Source organism: Gadus morhua, chromosome 6 (genome assembly GCF_902167405.1).
Source record: "Gadus morhua chromosome 6, gadMor3.0, whole genome shotgun sequence".
Lineage (NCBI taxonomy): Eukaryota > Metazoa > Chordata > Actinopteri > Gadiformes > Gadidae > Gadus > Gadus morhua.
Genome location: NC_044053.1, coordinates 4,070,974 through 4,098,319, shown reverse-complemented (window position 1 = coordinate 4,098,319; position 27,346 = coordinate 4,070,974). Strand labels below are relative to the sequence as shown.

At 46.5% G+C, this 27,346-nt stretch overlaps 1 protein-coding gene across 1 annotated transcript; it reads right to left on the bottom strand.

Moving 5' to 3' along the window:
- Window positions 1–300: 300 nt before the first annotated feature.
- LOC115545774 (uncharacterized) lies at window positions 301–26,651 on the bottom strand. The gene is made up of 18 exons (XM_030359202.1): window positions 26,639–26,651; window positions 23,838–25,686; window positions 23,199–23,372; window positions 16,098–16,212; window positions 14,393–14,554; window positions 13,918–14,126; window positions 13,399–13,628; window positions 13,129–13,308; window positions 12,425–12,483; window positions 12,165–12,292; window positions 12,009–12,117; window positions 11,546–11,715; window positions 11,364–11,457; window positions 10,995–11,143; window positions 10,774–10,882; window positions 10,221–10,337; window positions 7,613–8,119; window positions 301–378 (listed from the first exon to the last, which is right to left on the bottom strand). The coding sequence occupies exons 1-18, from the start codon at window positions 26,649–26,651 to the stop codon at window positions 301–303; spliced, it is 4,452 nt and encodes a 1,483-aa protein (XP_030215062.1).
- Window positions 26,652–27,346: the final 695 nt, after the last annotated feature.

Here is a 27,346-nt window from a genome sequence, read left to right as displayed (position 1 = left end):
ATAAACAGACACACACACATACACACAGACCCATAGAAACACAAATATAGAAACAAACATAAACCACACACACACACACATCATCCATGAATCTATATACACACCAGACACACAAACATATGTACGCAAACAAAAACACACCCAAACATCGTTCATTAATCTATAAACACTCACACACACGCACAAACATATGTACACAGACATACGCACACACTCATCGTTCATGGACCTAAACACACATCAGGTCTGTGTGCCGGTGGTAAGCAGCGGGTAACATCAGTGTCTCTCGTGGTTAATCTCTCAGCCCTCTCTGTGTTCAGCTGGGCTGCTGAGCGTCAGATTAGAGGGGGCCGCTTGGGACTGGGGGTCCTCACAGTCCTGACGTTGTGGAGGACCAGCTGTTAGGGGGACGTTTGAATACCTGTGGACCCATGGACGTACCTGTAGTGCATCGGGTTGTTGAGCAGCAGCTGTTGGTGCTCTGAGGGCTCAACCCGTTCAGTGGGATTGCAACACTTTGTGATTGGTTTAAATGCTCCACTGTGCTCCAAATTATTCATTTTATTGGGCTTTTGAAAGTTTCAGCATAAACCATGAAAGGAAGATCTTCCTTTGGGTTTAGCAGGTTGTACAAATATTTACCCTCTAATGTAAAATGTGTTTTCAATGTTGATCAATGCTACATTGTTTTACTACAATATTTTATATATTTTCAACATTGTTATAAAGGAATTTGATATTAGTTTTCATTTTGCTGTGCCTGACATGGAACGTGATTTAAAGCAGATTTAACAACATAATCATAAATTATGATAAGTGTTCCATGGGAAAGGGTATGTTGTGAATTACTTCAAACTGAAGATTGTTGTGTTCTCTTGGGAACAACAAGTCAACATGATCAGTTATTGAAGATACCTGTTTATGATTTTTAATTGCTCAGTCGATCAACTGAACCTTCTCATGTGTTCAGATGATTCTTCCCATTTGTTCAATTTTTAATTCTCCAAGTCTTCTGGAGTAATTTCCTCCAACACAACAGTGGAGTTTGACTTTTTTAACCACACATGCATGCACAAAAACTAAAAGTAAGTAATCTGGTGAGCAATATACACACACACACACACACACACACTCACATACACACGTAAACATACGCACACACACATTACAGAGTTACAATTATGTTTATTAATTTAATCTAGAAATCTCTGTGATGTTCCTTCCCTCATGAAACATAGATAATATAACTGTCATCAGAGTTAGTGAGAAGCTTCTACTGCTAACCCTCCAACGTGGTTCAGGACAGGGGTTTAACTGAACTAAATCATTTACAGTTCAAGTTATGCGAGGGCGCACCATCAGTGACGGATGGATTCAACACCAGTAAGACACCAGTGAGACACCAGTTGGACACCAGTGAGACACCTGTGAGACACCAGTGGGACACCAGTGGGACACCAGTGAGACACCAGTGAGACGTTCTGCCGTTCTTCCAGAACAAACAAAGTACTGAGGCCTCCTCAGTGCTGCCCCTGCTGGCCGGACCTCCACACTGCAGTCATGTCCAGTAGCTAGACGATAGCCCAGAGCAGCGTAGGCCGTGGGGGCCGCGCCCCCAACGCTGGGCCTTCTCTTTAGTCCTGGGGGGCCCTCCCTCACAGCAGAGGGCTCCTCAACACTGGGCCTTCTCTTTAGTCCTGGGGGGCCCTCCCTCACAGCAGAGGGCTCCTCAACGCTGGGCCTTCTCTTTAGTCCTGGGGGGCTCTCCCTCACAGCAGAGGGCTCCTCAACGCTGGGCCTTCTCTTTAGTCCTGGGGGGCTCTCCCTCACAGCAGAGGGCTCCTCAACGCTGGGCCTTCTCTTTAGTCCTGGGGGGCCCTCCCTCACAGCAGGGGGCTCCTCAACGCTGGGCCTTCTCTTTAGTCCTGGGGGGCCCTCCCTCACAGCAGAGGGGCTTCAGACCCCGGGGGCCGGCTGACCTCTGTTCAGGATGGTGATACCCCAGTAATACCCCCCCCCCCCCCTACTGATCCTTCAAGGGCCCCTAAATGGGCTCCTAATGGCTGCTGTTGATTCTGCCTTTGCATGGTTTGTTTGATTATTCTCGATAATCGGTTAAATTTGACAACGTTCCGCTCTGTACTTAAATGAATCGATCAATAAAAGGTTGTTTGTGCCTTAACCAGGAACGACCACTAGAGGGCAGTGTTTCTAGTGTCTTCATCTACACAGAAGGAGGAGTTTCGATTGGGTGTAGACATGACACGGTTGGCATGGAAACTAAACACCTCTCACGTTGTGAATCATTAATTGGATGAAGACCCCAGGAGGAGGAATGAAGGAAACAATTAAATGAATCCAACTTAGACACGTCTGTAAATAAACAGATGAAGGGAATAAGAGTATTGTTCCTACCATCCAGCAAGGTGTGTGTCCACTGTGATCTCCTCAGACCGTTGCTATTTCTTCTCTTATCACTGATCACTAGGGCTGTAACGATACGCGTATCAAACCGAAAATCGCGATACTCAAAGCCACGATCCTGTCTCGCGGTGTGAGAAGGCAGAAGCGCGATACGCCCTTTCTAACTCTGCGGTCAAATTGTCCGATTGAAATTAGCTAATAATTTGTCTAGATAATAGTCTGCTGACAGCGCCCCCTCCTATCGATGCCGTAAGTATGCGACTGCAATCCTCCGTGGCTACGGAGGATCGCATTTCTCCACAGCCGTCGAAGTGCTCATATGCGATATGAACGACATTTATCCAGAGGGGGCCTGTGTGATCCTGTCTCTAGTGTTTTGTGTGATTTGACTGGCAGTTTGTCTGCTTATAGGTCGGAATGAAGCGGCCACCGATTATTGACAGGATGGGTACTTTATTCTACCGGACTCGTTCGCTTCTTCACTAGACACACGCGGTACCGCTCGCTGACGTCACTCACACACGCATACGCACATTGCCATTCTGGCGCACACACATATGCTACTCGTAACGCCTCGTTATTGCGACGTTCATGACCTTCAGGTTTTTCTCCATCTATTGAAAGTTAGGCTATTAAACATGTTGCATTCTATACGGCCTGATTATGTCATTATTTAAGCTACATGATATTTGACTAAACCAACCAAACAGTTGAAAAAAGCATCCTCCCACACGTTATTTCTTTATTCATTTAGCTATACTTTAATAGTATTCTTTCTGTTCAAATCTGTTCAGTGTTCCAAATTATTTGTTATTAAATGTTACATTAAGTTAATTGGTATATAAGTGTTGTTTAAATAAAATGCTTTTTAAATTTCAAAAAATCGTGGGATGTATCGAACCGTGGGTCAAAAATCGTGATACAAACCGAATCGTGAGTTTGTGTATCGTTACAGCCCTACTGATCACAGTTATGGTTCAGGAGCCCAGACGGTCAATCATTACTCCCAACCCTTTTAGAACCGGTTTAATGCTCAATCTGTGTGTGTGTGCGTGTGCGTGCGTGCGCGCGCGTGCGTGCGTGTGTGCGTGCGTGCGTGCGTGCGTGCGTGCATGCGTGCGTGCGTGTGTGTGTGTGTGAGACAGGCACCGAGCTAAAATGGACCTCCAACCACCAACCAGTAGAGGTCACCGATGCAGTGGTGGATGACCCATCAATCACAGTGCAAGCCAGGCTGCAACACAATAACATCACCAACCTCCTGTTACCATCAACATCCAGGCAAACCCTTCTTACCATCCAAAGGGGCCACAATATGGAGTACTGGTCCAGCCTTAAACTTCAAGGAAAATTAGCCAAACTCACCTGTGCAGATCACTCCACATCACATGCCATTTACAATAATGCCACCATCAGTGATGAGATACTCATCTTCTGTGTGAAGGCACGCCTACAGGTTCTCCCCACAAAATACAATCTCTCCCTCTGGTTTCCATCTATTCATTCCCCCTTATGCATGCTTCATGACCCACCACAACATCTGGAGTCAGTAGCCCACATCCTGAACAGTTGCCCTTCCTACAAAGGACTGTATATTGCCAGACATGACTGACTGGTGGACCTCATCGCTGCCCAGATCCCCTGTGCTCCTCAGGAACAACTATACAAACATACCTCTGTCAAGTCCCACTGGTTTAACACATCCACAAACTGCTTTTCAGGAATTCCCAACACACCAGACATCATTTGCATATCACAAGAGGAAAAAATAGTCAGACTCTTTGAAGTAGCCTGTGCCTTTGACCTGTTCATGGAGGAATCCTATTGTACAAAAAAACTGAAATACCATCCTCCAACATCTGCCGTTGAAAGCTGTGGCTATAAATGTGTCCTCATTGTTCTTGTCTTTGGCAGTCTAGGCCATGTGCATAGGCTGGTGGTCAGTGGACTTAACATCAGTGGACTAAGTAAAAGAAGGGCCAGACAGCTAGCTAAGTACTGCTCAATATCAGCTGTTATAGGGAGCATGTTCATCTGGAAAAGGAGATGTTTCCTGTACCCTTAATGATGCATTCCCATAACAAGGTGTTTGTTGGTCAAATAGTTGTTGGATAATTCATCACATTTGGTTCCTAAAATGATATTAACTTGTAATGTGGAATCAAATAAAGTACATAAAATGTGTGTAATAATGGCCTCAGGGTCTTACCAAGCAAAATGTTAGTTGAAGAGCAACTAGACTTGAATTAGCCTCAGAGGTAATAACTTTCTCTAGCGTTGTGACAAATTACTGGTAAGTGTGCGTGTGTGTGTGTGTGTGTGTGGCGTACTCCTAAATATCTAAATTCAATCTTCCTGACGTTTGTACTTTTATAATTTCAAACAAGAGGCAGCGCACGTGTTCACAACTAGGATGCCCTGATGAAAGTAAATTACATTTTTAAATACAGTCGTGATGAATGAGTGTGACCTCTCATTTGTCCAGAAGGGTGAGTGTGTGTTAACTGGAAAAAGTTCCCTATGTGTATTGCTCCGTGTTAGTATTTTGTTTTTTGTCCGCTATTTTTTTTAAAACCCTATCATATTATCAAGCAAAATGTGGCATTATTTACTAATAAAACGAGAATGATCATCGGCTGAACCCACAAGAACATTCAGTTGGATCCACTGAGCTGTTTATTACAATTATGCCTCATTAACAAAAACAACAGATAAATAGTCCCTTACATATACAGAATAAACACAAGGACAAAAACAATAAAAGCAGCAGACATTACAAATCATCAACAGGTGTGCACATATCTTTAATAACTGAAGATCAGTATCGGGCAAGTTATTTCAAAAAAGTAATTAGTTACAGTTACTAGTTACTTCTCCCAAAAAGTAACTAAAGTAGTTACTCGTAGTAGTTACTTACTAGTTACTGTGGAAAGTAACTATTGCGTTACTTTCAAGTACATTTTTTTAAATGATCAAATGTGTCAAATAATTTGGACCCCACGTCCACCCCCACCCCTTTTTAAAGGAACTCAAAATACAATTTCATGTTCATGCACTGAAGCATGGAATGCACGGAAGCATGCAACGTTGAACAATGTTTGAATTACTTGACACCGACGTGGCATAATGTGCATTTCACGATTACACTCGTTCCTTTAATTTCTTGGAGGGAAAAGTAATGTCTATACTATACTTCCATTTAAAGAAGGCTGTTTTAGGATTATTTGGGTTCGCCATTCCTGTTTCACGTTGACTCACTTGTGCCGTTGACTGTCTGACTGAGCGTGCTTTCGAATGTGTTTAAACAACACCCGCCAAACTTTACCTCTGATTGGCTTACCGTGACATGTTACTCTACCTCAGCCAATCGTTATCATTAATGCGATTGTCTCGTACCTGCCCTCTAACCAAGGAAGAACAGTAAAGAGATAGAGCGAGATCTAGTGGGTCTGATGAAAAAACTGCTTCAATTATAGTAACGCGCCACATTTTTTGGATGTAACGTTAACAGCGCTATAATGATGGGAAGAGTAATCCATTAGATTGCTCGTTACTGAAAAAGTAACGCTGTTAGTAACGCTGTTATTTATAACGCCGTTATTCCCATCACTGCTGAACATATTCTGCGGCCGTTTGGTTCCAAACAGAGCACAAAAAATCAAGACTCAGCTTAAAGTATTTTACAACATGCAACATTATCCCATAAACCTCTTGGTTATTACAAATAGTTAAAATCTGCTTTAAATCAGGTTCCTTGTTGGGATTATGACCAAAATTATGATATCAGAGCCCTTAACACCAGACCTGGTGACGTCTAAAAATATACAAACATTTAGCATCAATAGGTATTTTATATACATTTCAAATAATGAATGTGCTTACCTAAATATGGAAGATCTTAAAAGTCTTTTCATGGTTTATCATCCTATACTTTCCAGAAGAGAGAGAGAGAGTGAAAGAAAAGAGAGAGAGAACAAGAGGGAGCCGGAGATAGAAAACGAGAGATAGATAGAGAGAAACGAAGAGAGACAGACAGCGGGAAAGAGAAAGGAGAGAGAGAAAGAGAGCGAGAGGGATAGAGAGAGAGAAAAAGACACAGACACAGAGACACAGAGACGCTGAGGCACCCTCTTCCCTCCAGTGTTTGTGTGTGTATGTGTATGTGTTTGTATGTGTGTGCAGGGCTCTCAAGTTTGAACTGAGTTCAGAGTGAGATTTTGTCGGCGGGGGGGGGGGAATTAACATGTGACTGCATACAAATGACATGGTGACTAATGTATGATATTAAGCATTATTGGCCCTTAACACTAATATTCAGAAACAACACTGCTTCAAAAGGTTACTACCCTAAGCAACACCAGTAGAGGCATATACCATATACTTTTCCCATTTTAAACGTGCAAAAAACATAATCATATGTAGCATCCAATGCTTAAAATATATCTGTGGCATTCAGTAGGCCAATGCTGTGGTAAAGTGTGTAAAGTATGACCAAGTGTTTTTTTCTGCTCAATAGATAGAACTTCATCAATCCCCTGTAGGAGAAATTTGTTAATGTTGTCCCTATAAAACGATAATGGTAAATAAAAATATACAAAACATGACGGTAACTAAGTAAGTCAAACCGTCCAATCTGAAGGCTCTACCTAACCACTGCCCCTTCTCACTTCCACCAATGCAAAGTGAACAGAACTGAGTAGGGGAGGGCAGAGCCTAACTAGTTTGTGAACGATCCAGAGAAACGTAAATATTCAATGTGAACATGTATGAGGCTTTAATAAAATCCCGGACGATTTAGAAATTCTGCCCGGACACATTTTTGTGTCTCAAAAAGAAGGCATGTCCGGGCACAAGAGGATGTTTGGTTACCCTACGTACGGGGTACCCATTTGATTCCTACCTGTTCCACTGTTAAATAGCGGCAGAAATTGGTGGGCGCTATCCTGGTAATTTCTCTGCGTGAGAAATACGAAGTGTGGCGTGTGAGCGTGTGCAGGGGTTGAATTGCGTGTGTCTCACGCCGAATGCATGAGACTTGAGAGCCCTGTGTGTGTGTGTGTGTGTGGGTGTGGGTGTGTGTGTGTGTGTGGGTGTGGGTGTGTGTGTGTGTGTGCCCAGCCGCCCGCCTGTATGTTGTTTTTTTCTACAAAGGACACAGAGACGCTGAGTCACCCCTAACAACCCGTACCCTAAACCCCGGGAGGAGGTCCTCCTGGGTGAAGGAGGACCAGAAGGTGTGGAGGTGTGTCAGTGTGTCTGAGGACCCTCCTCCACCTGGGGACACTCTGTAGAAGGAGAGAGAGCCAGCATGCCGGTCCAGATACACTCCTACTCTGGTAGAGCCAGCGGAGGGGAGAGATATGTCTGTTACACTACCGTTGTACCGGGCAGAGTAAGCTTCATCATCACAATAAAGAACCCAGGACTTGTTGTTCCCTCCAAGCCTGCTGTCATCACCCCCTCCTCTCCTTGTGAGTCCTCTGTATGTCACTCCTATCTCAACAACTCCTTCCCTCTCTACCTCCCAGTAACAGCGGCCAATCAGAGCCTCTCTACCCAACACCTGGGGCCAGTGGTCAAATCTTTTTTGCTGATCCTGATGCCGCTGGTCCTCTCCATCCCACATCACTTTTTTGAGGTCCTCAGACAGAGAGAGGAGATGGAAGGCTGTGTATGGGTCCAGTGTGAGTTCACAGGCATCTGAGGGAGAACAAGACATGATGAGCTGCTGAACCATTCTTCATCGTCATCATTATCATCACTAGTACTGTTCTCCTGCATTCTTCATCTTTTTATTCGCTTTTAGACTCTTTTTTTGGTCGCTCTCTGTTCTTCAAACATTAACATAGAAAGACAAAAATTATATCATACGATAGGAACTATAGTGGAATCATGTGCTGTCAATTTTCAAGTAATAGTACACATTGTGTTCAAGATAATTAAAGTTAAAGTTGATTGGAAATCCCATGTATGCGTGAGTGGCTGTCCCAATCAAAACATTAAATAAAATGTCTGGCATGATGAGCTTATTACTCTCAACAATATATCTCAACAATATTTGTAATATCTTCCAAGATATTAAACTTTTGGATTTCCCAATATACACACATTGCAATCAACTTTCAGAGGGACACCTGTGTAAACCACAGACTGAACGAGCTGAGCTCACATACAGGCTGGAGATGAACTGATGAACCATAGAACTGATCCATACATACTATACATACATAGACATGTACTCATGCATACACGTGCTTACCTACACATACATACACATATTGTCACTTGGGTAGGATTCGTGTATGTATCATCATATACACACAGACAGGCTGTAAATTAACTGTCAAAACTTGTATGTATGTATGTATGTATGTATGTATGTATGTATGTATGTATGTATGTATGTATGTATGTATGTATGTATGTATGCATGTATGTATGTATGTATGTATGTATGTATGTATGTATGTATGTATGTATGTATGTATGTATCAGTGGCGGCTGGTGGTTTTTAAAGTGAGGGAGGAAGGACTGCGCGCTTGGTTGCCATTGGCCTGCTTGCACTGTTGGTGTATGGTGGCAACAATGTGAGACTCAAGTTGTTTCAGGGTGTTTTGGTGAACTACAAAATAGTAGGGAGGGATAGTTATGTGAATACATTTGATACAAAGCCACCAGTGGCATCACTGTAATTTGAAAGCTGGTGGGCAGCATGTCTTTGAAATGGACTACAAGGGCAGAAGGTAAGGATGCAAAGCCCAATGGTCAAATCAGGCCTACTCTTGATTTGTAAAATTAAACAAAAAAAATCTGGGCCTATTTTTGCCCGCAATGACTGAAGTTATTGGTTGTAATTTAGCTATGTTTATTTTCAGGTATAATTGTTTTAAGAAAAGACTGACCAAAAGTGATGCCACTTAAAATGCATCATGCTCTGAATCATTCACCCTTTCCACAATATCAAACAGAACGGTCAGAGTAGCAAACTAGTAAAAGAACGAGAACATTATTCTAGATTCAACCTGATCTATAGGCATGGTGCCTAGCAAGGAAAGTCGCATAGCAGCACCAACTTGAACTTGACACTAGTCGTGGCGTTTGGTTGCCCTATCAAGATTTTTCACATCAGGGAAACCATAAACAGCCCACGTTGGAGATTTTCCATTATTAATTAGCAAACAGGGCCAGCAATACAGTCGCTAGTAATGCTACCAGTAAGCCATAAGTACCTAGCAAACCATGTAGCACCCACAACACTGACGTTGCCATTACTTTTGGTGATCTCGATTTTTCGAAGTGGTCTACCTTTTTCTTTGGTCGCTAACTTAGCACTGTAACTCAAAGAAGGGTGGGAAATCTGCCCAATCTTGCAACACTGCTCACCAGCCAGGGATCCTGCTGATTGGTTCATAGCGCAGCGCGACTAGATTTTTGCGCGAATCAGACGCCTGTAAGGTCACACCCACTCAGAGGAGGACTTTCCTCCTCTCTCTCGTTGAAACCTATGTTATTCACCGGCCGCCAGTACTTTCTGGGAAATGAATGGGAGTCAACGGAGGCTGAGGGAGGACCTTCCTCCCTGAAAATACTTGTCAAAAGGCGATAGGGGGTGCTAATGTCCCTTTACCCAGGGAACGAACGTTATATATTCAAAGGCATTAAAGTAGTCATATTTAAGGGCATTAATTCATTACAGTAGTCTGGGCAATCTAAAACAATTTTTGTATGTATGTATGTATGTATGTATGTATGTATGTATGTATGTATGTATGTATGTATGTATGTATTGTGACAACCCGCTCCCCACCCGGGGGAACCGCGGGGTAGTGGTCGACGGGGTATACCGCCTTCATCCACCAGTCGGCAGCAGAGCGTGCTTCGGCACCCGGCGCAATCACCGGGATGCAACGCACCTGGCCGGAGGGGGGGAGAGTCGGCATAAAAGACGATCGTGGACGCACACCGGGGGGAACAAGAAGGACCAGCAAAGAACCAGTCGATAGCTGAGAGTCTCACGGAGGCCAGCATTGACAGTATTTGCATTGCCTTGTACCCTTTCACCGAATAAACGCAGACTTCGGCTTACCCTGGAAACTGAGTGTGGTGCATTCCGTGTGAGTTAGAAACATTCGTGAACCGGGCTGCCACATATGGTGGAGGATGCAGGCAGCTCGACGCCACTACCTCACACGGTAACGTACCCCCTCGACCCACCATGCAGAACCCCGACGGCACCGCCGCTCCCACGGTTGTTCAGAGACAACTACAGCTCCAGGCACAGGCGGCCGCATTACAGCGGGAGACGGCGGAAAGTCTCGCTCTGCTCCGCGAAGCGGTGATCCGACTCACGCAGCATGCCGTCCGCGACGCGCCGCCAGCCGCGCCGACGGCCGCGCCGACAGCCGCTCCGACCAGCTGGCTCACCAAACTCGGACCGGACGACGATGTCGAGGCGTACCTGGAGGTGTTTGAGAGGACCGCCCGGAGGGAGAGCTGGCCGGCGGAACAGTGGGCCCACATCATCTCGCCCTTCCTCACCGGTCCCGCGCAACAGGCGAGCCAGGATTTACCACCCGAGGACGCCGATCAGTATCCAGCGCTCAAGCAGGCCATACTGGCCTACTACGGGCAAAACCTCGTGGCCCGCGCCCAACGGTTTCACGACTGGCGGTTCGACATCCACGGTGCGGTGCGGACCCAGATCGCCCAGCATGGGCGGCTAGTAAGGAGGTGGCTGACCACGGGTGAGGGACCCTGCCCGGTGGATCGGGTACTCATTGATAACACCGTCCGCCAGCTGCCGGCCGACGCCCGGAGGATCCTGGCCCACCACCATCCCGAGACAGTAGACGACCTGATCCGGCAATTGGAGAACTGGCAGGTAGCCCAGCAACTCAGCGCCAGTCCCCGGACCAACCTGCGGCCGACCGAGAACCGACGAGACCGGAGGGGGCCCCAGACGGCGTCGCGGACACCACCACCGGAGCCGCCGGTCGTGTCCCGGGAGGGTCGAGAAGCGAGACGGTGCTACGCCTGCGGTCAGCCGGGGCATTTGGCACGAGACTGTCCCGGGGACAGAGACGTGTCGATGCCATCGGCCTATGCGGACGAGGGAACGCACCGGCCCTGTATGTTGGCCACCTGTTGGGCACAGGGGGTAGCCGGGTCCCCGACTATCCCAGCACGGGTTATGACCCAGGACACACAGGCCCTCCTGGACACGGGTAGTGTGGTGACCCTCCTTCGTCCCGAACTAGCGGGGGGGAAGGGTGGGGAACCTATGGAGGTGGCCTGTGTACACGGGGATACCCGGACCTATGGGTCATGCCATGTGGTCATCCGGATCCCCTACGGGGTGTTCACAGCCCGGGCGGGGATCGTACCCCACCTACCGGTACCCCTTCTTATCGGGAGGGATTGCCCGATTTTCCACAGACTCTGGGATCCGGAGCGGGAAAATCGGGTAAGGAGAGAGCCTGCTCGCCGAGCGGGGAGGAAGGTGCGACCGGCATATGGGGCCATCCGGATAGCGGCGACCCAGGAGGAGTCATCGGCAGAGGACACCGGGCCAGAAGGGGACGGACCCTCGCCACCGGGATCTCCGACCCCCTCGGGAGGGCGCGCTTCTGGACCACAGCGGCCCGGACCCGACACATCGGATACCCTGACGGCGCCAGATCCGAACGACCCACCCTAGGACACCGAGAGTTCCCCTCTCACCGAGCTTTCGGACTTCCTACCGGAGGGGGGGGTAGGAACCACTCGGCCGGGCCAGTTCGCTAGCGCCCAGCTGCAGGACGACGCTCTCAAACACGCCTGGAGCCATGTCCTCGCACACGACGGACAGACCCGGGACTCGGTGAGTTGCCTACCACACCCACACTTTAGCACCAGGGGGGCCCTGCTATACCGGGTGGTGGAAAGGGACGGGGCGGTGACCGAACAATTTGTGGTCCCTCGGACGTATGTCAGCAAGGTGCTGTATATGGCCCACACGCACCTCCTGGGAGCCCACTTGGGCATGGACAAAACCCGGGATCGGGTCTTGGCGAGGTTTTACTGGCCGGGGGTGAAAAGGGACGTAGAACGTTACTGCCAAACATGCCCGGAGTGTCAGCGGGTAGCTCCTCGCTCCTCGGCTAGGAGTCCACTTATTCCCATGCCCATCATAGAGACTCCATTCGACAGGATAGCTCTGGACATTGTGGGACCCCTCCCCAAGACCAGCAGGGGACACCGGTACATCCTGGTGCTGGTAGACTATGCAACCCGGTACCCTGAAGCCCTACCCCTGCGCGCGGCCACCACTAAGGCGGTAGCGAGGGAGCTCATGCTTCTGTTTAGCTGGGTGGGGATAGCACGGGAAGTACTGACGGACCAGGGGTCGTGTTTTATGTCTCGTGTCCTAAAAGAACTGCTCAGACTTCTCCAGGTCAAACAGCTCCGGACGTCGGTGTATCACCCCCAGACGGACGGCCTGGTGGAACGGTTTAACAAAACTTTAAAACAGATGCTGAAAAAGGCCATGGACACAGACGGGAAGAACTGGGACCAGCTGTTGCCCCATGTACTGTTCGCGGTGCGGGAGGTGCCCCAGGCTTCTACGGGTTTCTCTCCGTTCGAGCTCCTGTACGGGAGGAGGCCTCGGGGAATCCTGGATCTCGCCAAGGAGACCTGGGAGAGTCAACCGTCACCCCACCGCACCGTGGTGGAACACGTAGAACAGGTGAGGGACCGTGTGGCCCAGGTCTGGCCCATCGTCCGGGAACATCTCGGGCGTGCCCAGCAGGCCCAGGCGAGGGTCTACAATCGGGGAGCCCAGCTGCGCGTCTTCCGGCCTGGGGATCTGGTGCTGGTCCTGGTCCCGACGGCGGAGTGCAAGTTCTTGGCCAAATGGCAGGGGCCATACGAGGTGGTTGAGAGAGTTGGAGAGGTAAATTACCGAGTGCGGCAACCAGGGAGGCGTAAGCCTACCCAACTGTACCATGTGAACATTTTGAAGCAGTGGAAGGAGGGGGGGAATCCGCCCGATCCGGCACCCCTGGGGTTGGTGGCCCGACGAGAGGTTCCGGTGGTTCCGGTAGGAGAGGACCTCAGCCCGGCCCAGAAGCAAGACCTCGCTGACCTGGTCCTGCAACACCAGGACGTTTTCTCCGAGCTCCCGGGTCGGACCTTGGTGATCCAGCATGTCATCCGGACGGCACCTGGAATAAAGGTGAGAGTTCCGCCCTACAGAGTCCCGGAGGCCAGACGGGCGGCGATCCAGGAGGAGGTGGCCCGGATGCTGCAGCTGCACGTCATTGAGGAGTCCCGCAGCGCCTGGTCTAGTCCAGTCGTTCTCGAGTTACAGGTTCTGTAATGACTTCCGACGGCTGAACGAGGTCTCCGACTTCGACGCCTATCCCATGCCCAGGGTGGACGACCTGATCGAGCGATTAGGACCGGCCCGGTATCTCACCACCCTGGACTTGACCAAGGGATATTGGCAGGTACCCTTGACCAAGTCCGCCAGGGAGAAGACGGCGTTCGCGACCCCGGGGGGTCTGTTCCAGTACACCGTTCTCCCCTTCGGAGTCCATGGAGCCCCAGCAACCTTTCAACGGATGATGGACCAGATCCTGCGGCCGCACCAGGCCTACGCCGCCGCCTACATAGATGACATCATCATCCACAGTGACAGCTGGGATGTCCACATCCAACAGCTGAGGGCCGTAATGGGCGAGCTACGGAAGGCGGGTCTCACCGCCAATCCGGCCAAATGTCGCCTCGGCCTTGAAGAGACGGCCTACCTGGGCTTTCGGGTGGGTCGGGGGAACGTCAGGCCCCAGGAGAGCAAGGTGGCTGCTATCAGGGACTGGCCCCGACCGACCTCCAAGAAGCAGGTAAAGTCGTTCTTAGGGCTGGTCGGGTACTACCAGCGGTTCATACCCGGCTTCGCCACCCTGGCCAGTCCTATGAACGACCTGACCCGAAAGACATTGCCAGATCGGATCCAGTGGACGGAGGCGGCCGAGAAGGCCTTCGAGTCGCACCGGGGAACCTGTGCTCCGAACCGGTGCTCATAACCCCAGACTTTACTTCTCCCCTCATAGTGCACACCGACGCCTCGGAGGTGGGGCTGGGGGGAGTCCTATCCCAGGTCCGGGCTGGAGAGGAGCACCCCGTCACCTATATCAGCCGGAAGCTCCTTCCCAATGAGAGGAATTACTCGACCGTGGAGAAAGAGGCCCTGGCCATCAAATGGTCGCTGACTAAACTCCGATACTACCTCCTAGGTCGGGAGTTCACCTTGGTCACCGATCACGCCCCGCTGAAATGGATGGCCAGCGCCAAGGACTCCAACGCCAGGGTGACGCGGTGGTTCCTGGCCCTGACTTTTTTTGTATGTTTTTTTGCAAATGTGGCCTACTTTCTAAGAAACGGTTGATCTCCAAGAAGCAGAAGTCACATAAAATCCTCCATAAACATAAACATGTATACGCCTGTATATCAGCTTCTTATAGTTTTGTATATTCTACAGCCTGAAGTATTGGAGCCAGTTTGGTCACGCCCGTCAGGTCCATTATTGTTTATGCTTAGATATTTTACAAACTTTTTTATTATCCTGAACCGACTTTATTTGTTGATCAAACTTTGTCTTTTAAAATATAGTGTTTGTATTGCAACTATAGTTATAAATGAATGACAAATGTAATTTCCAATATTACAACAGCTTTGCAGGTAAAGTTAATATCTTGCCCTCCTATAGAAGATCGTGAAATGAAAGGGTGGTCCACCCTTTCATTTCAGGGTGGACCACCGACATGGCAAAGAGCACGCGAACGCCGACGCCTTGTCACGCCGGGATGCCTGCCTGGGCTGGGTTCCCGGGGACCGGAGGCCTCATCTAACGGGGAAGGGATGTGACAACCCGCTCCCCACCCGGGGGAACCGTGGGGTAGTGGTCGACGGGGTATACCGCCTTCACCCACCAGTCGGCAGCAGAGCGTGCGTCGGCACCCGGCACAATCACCGGGAACGCACCTTTTATGCCGAGAGTCGGCATAAAAGACGATCGTGGACGCACACCGGGGGGAACAAGAAGGACCAGCAAAGAACCAGTCGATAGCTGAGAGTCTCACGGAGGCCACCATTGACAGTATTTGCATTGCCTTGAGGAGAAAGTGCATTGCCTTACCCTGGAAACTGAGTGTGGTGCATTCCGTGTGAGTTAGAAACATTCGTGAACCGGGCTGCCACAGTATGTATGTATGCGTGTATGTGTGTGTGTGTGTGTGTATATATATATATATATATATATATATATATATATATATGAATGTATATATGAATATATATACATAAACTTAGAGACACTTACACTTCTTTAGAGCTTGTTCCAGCCTCCACTCTCCACCGTGCTCCACACTGGGGGGGGAAGCAAAGTGAGAGCAGCATGTTGAAACATTCACCTTCCTCATCTGCTGTCTCATCACTTTTTTTATTTTACCTTTTTTTCTCATCACTCATCACACAACATGAGTTACAGCTGCCTTTTCAAACCACTTCATCTAGCAGCGGGTTGAATCGTTGTAGGAGACTTTGTCCCTGAGTGGTGAGCTGTCCTCTCCATACCTGAGAGTATCCAGTCTCCAGCGTGGATCCTCCAGTCCAGCAGAGAGCAGCGCAGCTCCTGAGTCTCCTGGGTGATTGTAGCTCAGGTCGAGCTCTCTCAGATGGGAGGGGTTGGAGCACAGAGCTGAGGCCAGAAAAGCAAAGCCTTCCTGGGTGATCAGGCAGCCAGACAACCTACACACACACACACACACACACACACACACAGAGACACAAACACACACACACACACACACACACACACACACACACACACACACACACACACACACACACACACACACACACACACACACACACACACACACACACACACACACACAGACAAACACACACACAAACACAATCTAAAGTAACCACATTTATAAGGGTTAACATTTATAAAGTGTATTCATTCCATATGGAGGAAAAGTAAAAGCTTGATTGATACTTTATTGAGACAAAGCTGTCACCCTGTCTGAGAAAAGGAAGAGGAAGTGGAGAGATGACATCATCACAGACAGCAGAACTTCCTTCACTTGGATATGAAGCAGGATCTTAAACAAATGCTCCTTACTCAATAGCTACAACTCAGATGAGATATTGTTTGGTTAGAGTCAGGAGAATTCTGCTGTGTTTGGTAGGCTAAGACCGTTTCTTCACAGGTTGTTACATTCTGTAGAACCAGTGAGTGTTTTGTAAGCAGGTAAAAAGATTAACAAAAATGCATCGGACATGAGCAGCACGTACTGGAGTCTAGAATAACCTGTTTGAAGAAGAGGCTGATGACTGACCTGAGAGTTTCCAGTGTACAGTGTGGACTCCCCAGTCCAGCAGAGAGCAGCTCCACTCCTGAATCCTGCAGATCATTGGTACTCAGGTCCAGCTCTCTCAGACTAGAGGAGTTGGAGCTGAGAACTGAGGCCAGAGCTTCACAGCATCTCTCTGACAGCTTACAGACATTTAACCTTCACACCAATAAAAAGGTACATGTTAGTTACTGTGATTGAATGTTATGAGAATTGTTACCAGTCTTTTAACATACATGAAATACTAAATTGTATGAATGAGCTGGTTCTTTAAATATTAAGAGATGGATGTCAAATACATTTTTAATAATGAAAAATGTTATCATCATAATAACTAGAGTTTTCGCGCACGCGTTGCACGCGCTCAACTTCTAGTTGTAATTAAACCCATAGCAATAATGTGGAAACCCCAGTCAATAATGTCACAAATTTTTTGAGCGCATAACAGAAATGCATCAGACATGAACAGCACTTACTGGAGTCTAGAATAACCTGCTTGAAGAAGAGGCTGATAACTGACCTGAGAGTTTCCAGTGTACAGTGTGGACTCCCCAGTCCAGCAGAGAGCAGCTTCACTCCTGAATCCTGCAGATCATTGGTACTCAGGTCCAGTTCTCTCAGACTAGAGGAGTTGGAGCTGAGAACTGAGGCCAGAGCTTCACAGCATCTCTCTGACAGCTTACAGACATTTAACCTACACACCAATAAACAGCAACATGTTAGGTACTGTGATTACGTTTCTTGAGAATTATTACCAGTCTTTTTACATAAAATGAAATACTAAATTGTATGAATAACCTGGATCTTTAAATATTAAGAGAAGGATGCCACATAGATGTTAAATTATGGAAAAAAGTTATTTTACTACTACCTTAATTTTCGGACTATAAGCTGCGCCTTTTTTCCCATTTTTCGATTCTGCGGCTTATATAATGGTGCGGCTAATCTATGTACTTTTACATCTAACGGCCACTCGGAAAATTATTATTCGAAGCTTAAATCAGTATTCAGAGCTTCGTTGTTTTTTTCCCACGTACGTGACGTTACCAGAGCGAGGGAGGCAAACTATAAGCGTCAGCGACACCAAGCAAAGAAGCGAGAGAGGTGGAGGAAGAATAGATATCTTGTTTCCCTTTACTTTATAACACAGCATTAGCGGGATCTCGGGAGGTAAAGTAATACTCTCCCAAATGGGGGTCATCCCTATGTTCCCCGGGTCCTATTTTCCCCTGTAGCCATACATACCGGGGAGCATAGGACCCTTTTTGGGAAAAGCAGGGAACATAGGACCCTTTTCTGGGAAAAGGGTCCTATGTTCCCCGCAATCTATCAATCTTTAAAAATATTTAAACTTTGACGTGGCATTCGCGTGATGACAGCCAATCGGCGTTCAACAGCGTGGCCACTGAGTGACTTGTGTAACGTAACAGCCAATCAGCGTTCAACCGGCCAACTCAATGCAGTGCAGTCCGGGGTGAACTGCAGCATGGAGGAGAAAGAGATTGTTGCCGTTCGCTACTCCCGGAGCTCTTTATATAATAGTAGGCCTATATAATATAATATAATTGTATAATAATATAATAAAAAGCTCTGTGCGCCTCCGGATGGCTGTAGCGCGGGGAGCTCTCATAGGGATTGGGCTTCTCGGGGTTTGTTTACCGGCGTATGAATAGACTGCGTCAGGTTCTCCGACGTCTCTCCCTCTTCCACAAAAGGTAAAGACATGCAATGGTAGTTATCTCGGCCGGAATTTGGCAGTAATGGTGGAAAAAGTAACAAACCGGGGAACATAGAACCCTTTTTTTTTAAAAAGGGTCCTATGTTCCCCGGTCATATACATATCGGGGAACATAGGACCCTTTTTGGGAAAAGCGGGGAACATAGGACCCTTTTTTTTAAAAAGGGTCCTATGTTCCCCAGTCTCATACAAAGAGGGGAACATAGGACCCGGGGAACATAGACACGCTCCCACGTAATGCTAACCTTAGCTTAGTTGTTTGTTAACCTTCGCTGTACAGCGCCTCGCAAATCAACTGCGACTGGCTTGCTGCAGAGGGTGAGCACCTTGGGAATACCCGGGACAATATAATGGATATAATATGGACACATAAGACAATCAATATTTGGTATTTGTTATGGATTTATTGTACAAATTCCCTGAAAAGATGCACGTTCCAGGATGAATCGAAAAGCTCCCGTAAGGGCTGAGATGGCAGAGGACAGCTGATTTGGAATGGTACAACATCTGTTCGCTTTCACAGGTAAAAACTAAGGAACTTCAACCTACTTAGGCCTACTAATTAACGTTCAAAAGCAATTAAATATTCAACAAAATATGCAGTTACTGTCAAAATTGGTTCCGGGGAGTAAACAGGGATTATTAATGTTGTTTTTAATGGTGTTTTTTTCTGGAACGAGTATTCGAATATTCGCTTGGAAAAACCAACGAGTATTCGAAGCCAGAAAAATGGCATTCGGGCTAGCCCTAATGGTAATTAAACATTAAAACACCTGCGGCTTATAGTCCAGTGCGGCTTATATACAGTATGTACACATCATTCAATTTAGCTGCTGCGGTTTATACTCCGGTGCGCCTTATAGTGCGGAAAATACGGTATATAATAGCATGCCTGTCGCACAAGTTACTCGACAAGTTGGTCAACGCGCATGTGCCAATCAGCCCGCAGCTTACAAACACACACACACACACACACACACACACACACACACACACACACACACACACACACACACACACACACACACACACACACACACACACACACAGACACACAGACAAACTCAAGTAACCACATTTATAAAGTGTATTCATTCCATATGGGGGACAAGTGAAAGCTTTATTGATACTTTATGGATCCAAAAGCTGTCACCCTGTCTGAGAAAAGGAAGAGTAAGTGGGGAGATGACATCATCCCAGACAGCAGAACTTCCTTTACTTAGATATGAAACAGGATCTTAAACAAATGCTCCTTCCTCAATAGCTACAACTCAGATGAGATATTGTTCGGTTACAGTCAGAAGAAGTCTGCTGTGTTTTGTAGGCTAAGATTGTTTCTTCACAGGTTCTTACATTGTGTAGAACCAGTGAGTGTTTTGTCAGCAGGGAAAAAGATTAACAGAAATGCATCAGACATGAACAGCACTTACTGGAGTCTAGAATAACCTGCTTGAAGAAGAGGCTGATAACTGACCTGAGAGTTTCCAGTGTACAGTGTGGACTCCCCAGTCCAGCAGAGAGCAGCTTCACTCCTGAATCCTGCAAATCATTGGTACTCAGGTCCAGTTCTCTCAGACTAGAGGAGTTGGAGCTGAGAACTGAGGCCAGAGCTTCACAGCATCTCTCTGACAGCTTACAGACATTTAACCTACACACCAATAAACAGCAACATGTTAGGTACTGTGATTACGTTTCTTGAGAATTATTACCAGTCTTTTTACATAAAATGAAATACTAAATTGTATGAATAACCTGGATCTTTAAATATTAAGAGAAGGATGCCACATAGATGTTAAATTATGGAAAAAAGTTATTTTACTACTACCTTAATTTTCGGACTATAAGCTGCGCCTTTTTTCCCATTTTTCGATTCTGCGGCTTATATAATGGTGCGGCTAATCTATGTACTTTTACATCTAACGGCCACTCGGAAAATTATTATTCGAAGCTTAAATCAGTATTCAGAGCTTCGTTGTTTTTTTCCCACGTACGTGACGTTACCAGAGCGAGGGAGGCAAACTACAAGCGTCAGCGACACCAAGCAAAGAAGCGAGAGAGGTGGAGGAAGAATAGATATCTTGTTTCCCTTTACTTTATAACACAGCATTAGCGGGATCTCGGGAGGAAAAGTAATACTCTCCCAAATGGGGGTCATCCCTATGTTCCCCGGGTCCTATTTTCCCCTGTAGCCATACATACCGGGGAGCATAGGACCCTTTTTGGGAAAAGCAGGGAACATAGGACCCTTTTCTGGGAAAAGGGTCCTATGTTCCCCGCAATCTATCAATCTTTAAAAATATTTAAACTTTGACGTGGCATTCGCGTGATGACAGCCAATCGGCGTTCAACAGCGTGGCCACTGAGTGACTTGTGTAACGTAACAGCCAATCAGCGTTCAACCGGCCAACTCAATGCAGTGCAGTCCGGGGTGAACTGCAGCATGGAGGAGAAAGAGATTGTTGCCGTTCGCTACTCCCGGAGCTCTTTATATAATAGTAGGCCTATATAATATAATATAATTGTATAATAATATAATAAAAAGCTCTGTGCGCCTCCGGATGGCTGTAGCGCGGGGAGCTCTCATAGGGATTGGGCTTCTCGGGGTTTGTTTACCGGCGTATGAATAGACTGCGTCAGGTTCTCCGACGTCTCTCCCTCTTCCACAAAAGGTAAAGACATGCAATGGTAGTTATCTCGGCCGGAATTTGGCAGTAATGGTGGAAAAAGTAACAAACCGGGGAACATAGAACCCTTTTTTTTTAAAAAGGGTCCTATGTTCCCCGGTCACATACATATCGGGGAACATAGGACCCTTTTTGGGAAAAGCGGGGAACATAGGACCCTTTTTTTTAAAAAGGGTCCTATGTTCCCCAGTCTCATACAAAGAGGGGAACATAGGACCCGGGGAACATAGACACGCTCCCACGTAATGCTAACCTTAGCTTAGTTGTTTGTTAACCTTCGCTGTACAGCGCCTCGCAAATCAACTGCGACTGGCTTGCTGCAGAGGGTGAGCACCTTGGGAATACCCGGGACAATATAATGGATATAATATGGACACATAAGACAATCAATATTTGGTATTTGTTATGGATTTATTGTACAAATTCCCTGAAAAGATGCACGTTCCAGGATGAATCGAAAAGCTCCCGTAAGGGCTGAGATGGCAGAGGACAGCTGATTTGGAACGGTACAACATCTGTTCGCTTTCACAGGTAAAAACTAAGGAACTTCAACCTACTTAGGCCTACTAATTAACGTTCAAAAGCAATTAAATATTCAACAAAATATGCAGTTACTGTCAAAATTGGTTCCGGGGAGTAAACAGGGATTATTAATGTTGTTTTTAATGGTGTTTTTTTCTGGAACGAGTATTCGAATATTCGCTTGGAAAAACCAACGAGTATTCGAAGCCAGAAAAATGGCATTCGGGCTAGCCCTAATGGTAATTAAACATTAAAACACCTGCGGCTTATAGTCCAGTGCGGCTTATATACAGTATGTACACATCATTCAATTTAGCTGCTGCGGTTTATACTCCGGTGCGCCTTATAGTGCGGAAAATACGGTATATAATAGCATGCCTGTCGCACAAGTTACTCGACAAGTTGGTCAACGCGCATGTGCCAATCAGCCCGCAGCTTACAAACACACACACACACACACACACACACACACACACACACACACACACACACACACACACACACACACACACACACACACACACAGACACACAGACAAACTCAAGTAACCACATTTATAAAGTGTATTCATTCCATATGGGGGACAAGTGAAAGCTTTATTGATACTTTATGGATCCAAAAGCTGTCACCCTGTCTGAGGAAAGGAAGAGTAAGTGGGGAGATGACATCATCCCAGACAGCAGAACTTCCTTTACTATGATATGAAACAGGATCTTAAACAAATGCTCCTTCCTCAATAGCTACAACTCAGATGAGATATTGTTCGGTTACAGTCAGAAGAAGTCTGCTGTGTTTTGTAGGCTAAGATTGTTTCTTCACAGGTTCTTACATTGTGTAGAACCAGTGAGTGTTTTGTCAGCAGGGAAAAAGATTAACAGAAATGCATCGGACATGTGCAGCACTTACTGGAGTCTAGAATAACCTGTTTGAAGAAGAGGCTGATAACTGACCTGAGAGTTTCCAGTGTACAGTGTGGACTCCCCAGTCCAGCAGAGAGCAGCTTCACTCCTGAATCCTGCAGATCATTGGTACCCAGGTCCAGCTCTCTCAGACTAGAGGAGTTGGAGCTGAGAACTGTGGCAAGATTTTCAGAGCATCTCTCTGACAGATTACAGCCATTTAACCTTCACACACAATAAACAGGAACATGTTAGTTACTGTGATTAAATGTTATGAGAATTATTAACAGTCATTTTACAAACATGAAAAATTAGATTTTGTGAATGAACTGGATCTTTAAATATTAAGAAATGGATGTCAAAAAGATGTTAAATTATTGAACAAAGTTATCATTATAATAATATTTAACAATAATAATATAATGTGTACCTGAATTGTCATGGCAACACAAATAAATACATGATGAGCTATCTTATGAAAATAATATACTCTTGTGGTGTAATTGTTTGCGCTTTGAGTAAAACTGACCTGAGAGATTCCAGTGTACAGTGTGGACTCCGCAGTCCAGCAGAGAGCAGCTTCACTCCTGAATCCTGCAGATTATTGTTGCTCAGGTCCAGCTCTCTCAGACTAGAGGAGTTGGAGCTGAGAACTGAGGCCAGAGCTTCACAGCTTCTCTTTGACAGATGACAGCCATTTAACCTTCACACACAATAAACAGGAACATGTTAGGTGCTGTGAGTAAACTAACATAAATCTTCAACTCATTACATAATGGAGGAATTTTACTACTTACAATAATATTCACTTAATCATTAGATGTATAAATGTTAATTATGTATTGGATGTAAAATGTGGATTCAATATTTAATTGTGTTTTCAAAATATATTTTTAAATCAATACTACTTCTATACTCTAGTATTCTGCGTGCACGGAAATTCATTATACCTTAATAGTACACCTGCAAGATGTTTTATATATTATTGTATCATTTAAATTCTACTATTTTGCTTATCCTGTTTTGAGTAGAATAGTAATAAATGTTGTTATACAATATAATGTAATATATTATAAAGCTGTTATGAACCTACAGTGATCTTTTGCATATTATTTTAGCCGTTTAGGTATATTGTGTGCATTGTAATACATGTTCTTAGTGAACCTACAGAGATGTTTTGGAGGCTTTGACTACTGGCAGCAGCCTCCGAAGACCCTCCTCTGAAGCAGAGTATTTCTTCAGGTCAAACACGTCCAGCTCCTCTTCTGATGTAAGTAGAATGAAGACCAGACCTGACCACTGAGCAGGGGAGAGTGATTCTCTTGAGAGACTTCCTGATGTCAGGTACTGTTGGATCTCCTCCACTATAGAACGATCGTTCAGCTCATTTAGACAGTGGAACAGGTTGATGCTTCTCTCTGGGGAGAGATCTCCATTTAACCTCCTCTTGATGTAAGAAACTAATGTGACGTAAGTTTCCTTATTCGTCAGTGAGCTAGTTTCTGTCTGTCCCAGCAGAACTTTTTTAATCTTAGTGATCAGTGATCTACTTTTTTTCTGTCCCAGCAGACCTTGCAGGACAATCTGATTGGTCTCCATAGAGAGGCCCAGGAGGAAGCGGAGGAACAAGTCCAGGTGTCCGTTCTCACTCTGTAAGGCCTTGTCCACAGCATGCTGGTAGAGGTGGAGGAGTTTCTCTTCCCCAGAGGTTGGTGCTTCTTCTGAGAGCAGATTGACCCCAGCGTTGATGAAGGAAAGAAAGACATAAAGGGCAGCCAGAAACTCCTGGATGCTCAGATGGATAAAGCAAAACACCCTGTCCTGGTACAGCCCACACTCCTCTTTAAAGATCTGGGTGAACACTCCTGTGTACTCTGAAGCTGATTTGATATTGATGTCACACTCTGCCAGGTCTGCCTCGTAGAAGATCAGGTTGCCTTTCTCCAGCTGGTTAAATGCCAGTTTTCCCAGAGAAAAAACGATCTTACTTCTCTCTGAACTCCAGTGTGGATCTGTTTCAACTCTCCCATGATACTTCCTGCCCCCCTGTATGGACTGAACCCTCAGGAAGTGGCTGTACAGCTGAGTCACGGTCTTGGGCACCTCTTCTCCTCTCTTAGATGTTTTGAAGATGTCCTCCAGAACTGTAGCAGTGATCCAACAGAAGACTGGGATGTGACACATGATGTGGAGGCTTCTTGATTTCTTGACGTGGGAGATGATTGTACTGGCCAGCCTCTCCTCTCTGAATCTCTTCCTGAAGTACTCCTCCTTCTGTGGGTCAGTGAAGCCTCTCACCTCCGTCACCATGTCAACACACTCAGCAGGGATCAGATTGGCTGCTGCAGGGCGTGTGGTTATCCAGATGCGAGCGGAGGGAAGCAGGTTGCCCCTGATGAGGTTTGTCAGCAGCACGTCCACCGAGATCGGCTTTGTGACATCAGTCCAGGTCTGGTTGTTCTGGAAGTCCAGAGGAAGTCGACACTCATCCAAGCCATCCAAGATTAAGACAATTTGGAACAGGTCAAATCTGCAGATTCCTGCTTCTTTGGTCTCAATAAAGAGGTGATGAAGAAGTTTGACCAAGCTAAACTCTTTCTCTTTCAGTAAATTCAGCTCTCTGAAAGTTAAGAGAAATGTAAAGTGTATGTCGTGGTTGGCTTTGTCTTCAGCCCAGTCCAGAGTGAACTTGTGTGTTAAGACGGTTTTACCAATGCCGGCCACTCCAGTTGTCATAATTGTTCTGGTTGGTTGATCTTGATCAGGTAAGGGTTTAAAGATGTCTTCGCATTTTATTGGTGTGTCCTCCTTGGATGGTCTCCTGGATGCTGTTTCAATCAGTCTGACCTCATGTTCCTTGTTGACCTCTCCACTGCCTCTCTCTGTGATGAAGAGCTCTGTGTAGAAGTCATTCAGACCTGATGGCTGTCCTGCTTTAGCGATTCCCTGAGACACCCACTTGAATTTCTTCTTCAAAAGAGACTTAATTTTGTGTTGGCACTTGACAGCAGCAGATCCTAAATGAGAAAACAACAGAAGACATCAGATAGTGGATGGTGACATCAGTGGAAGCATGTCAATATTACCTGTAAAATTATCAACTTCAGGATATTTAGTGGCTTCATTACTTGTGGTTACAGAAGCTGGTCGTGACAAGGACTGGATCATTTATTCAGAATTTTGATTATTATTTTCAAAGCAATATGATTGGTCTAAAGATAATGATAATAATGACAGTTAATCAGTGGAAAGTGACTTGATATGCTGATTCAACCAGACAGTGCTACATGTCTTCCGGCGATAAGAGTCTCTTACCGCCCCCCAGTGTGTCGGCCAGTTCCTTCTGGTTCATCTCCATCAGGCAGAGCTTTGCGATGTCCACCACTCCCTCTGTGGCGCACCTCCTCTGCCCCTCGTTCTTACCATCCACCTCCTCCTCCTCCCTCTGACTCTCTGAGCATTGTGGGTAATCTGAGAAGAGATCCCTCCAGAGCTTCTTCAGCTCCTTGTCTAGGAAAGCGTGTGCGTTCTCCTCAGCCCTCTGGAACAAAACAAACATCGAGGAGAACTTTACTCTGAACTGAGCATCTGTCCTGGATTCATGTCCCGCTGGTCTAAAGAGGGAAGCCTGGAGACGATGAGCACCACAAGGGATGCTTTCTAATGTTCATGTAGAGCTTAAGTCAAATGTCATGTTGGACATTTACACACCTTGATCAGCTCTGTTTGATGCTGCTGTACAGACTGAGCACTGGTAACCTTTGACCTCTGGTGGGGTTTTCTGGGGAGAGAACACACACACACACACAGTAAACATACACACACACAGTAAACACACAAGAGGGGGGATAGAGAGGAAGAGAGAGAGAGAGAGAGAGAGAGAGAGAGAGAGAGAGAGAGAGAGAGAGAGAGAGAGAGAGAGAGAGAGAGAAAGAGAGAGAGAGAGAGAGAGTGAATATTTTTCCTAACTTGTGAGCATCATTATCGGTGTCTGATAACATTGAACTGGTCTGTTTTCATCGTCTAATAGAAACTCCTACCTCTCCTCTCTGGAGGGGCGTCCATCTTTAAAGTTAAGAGGATAATCCATAGACCGGTCACTCTTCATGGAGACCCAGCTGGGTCCAGGGGAGTCTGCTCCCCCCTGCTGGACTCTCCTAGAAAAACAAGAACTTGGATTCATGGACGTTTGATTGATGGTGTATTTTTATAATCTCTGATGAATCCTCACCTCTTCTCAATAGACTGCTGTACAGACTGAGCCCTGGTAACCTTTGACCTCTGGTGGGATTGTCTGGGGAGTGAACACACACACACACACACACACACACACACACACACACACACACACACACACACACACACACACACACACACACACACACACACACACACACACACACACACAGTAAACAACATGTAAGCATCAGTCTTGGTGGAGTCTGATTACATTTAACTGGTCTGTTTTCATCGTCCGTTAGAAACTCCTACCTCTCCTCTCCGGAGGGGCGTCCATCGTTAAAGTTAAGAGGATAATCCATAGACCGGTCACTCTTCATGTACACACAGCTGGATCCAGGGGAGTCTGCTCTCTCCTGCTGCTCTGGGCTTCAACATAACACACACACAGCTGTTACTCCGACTAATGATGGAGTCATGATATATCACTGCTGAGCT

Excerpts from the sequence above, each read along its gene's own strand:
- LOC115545774 (XM_030359202.1), bottom strand. Across the intron at positions 12,118-12,164 it reads GGTTCCTACCCCCCCCTCCG|GGTGGGTCGTTCGGATCTGG; the intron begins GTAGGAAGTCCG and ends TCGGTGTCCTAG. Across the intron at positions 10,338-10,773 it reads CGTCGCGGACGGCATGCTGC|GTGCGTTGCATCCCGGTGAT; the intron begins GTGAGTCGGATC and ends CCCTCCGGCCAG.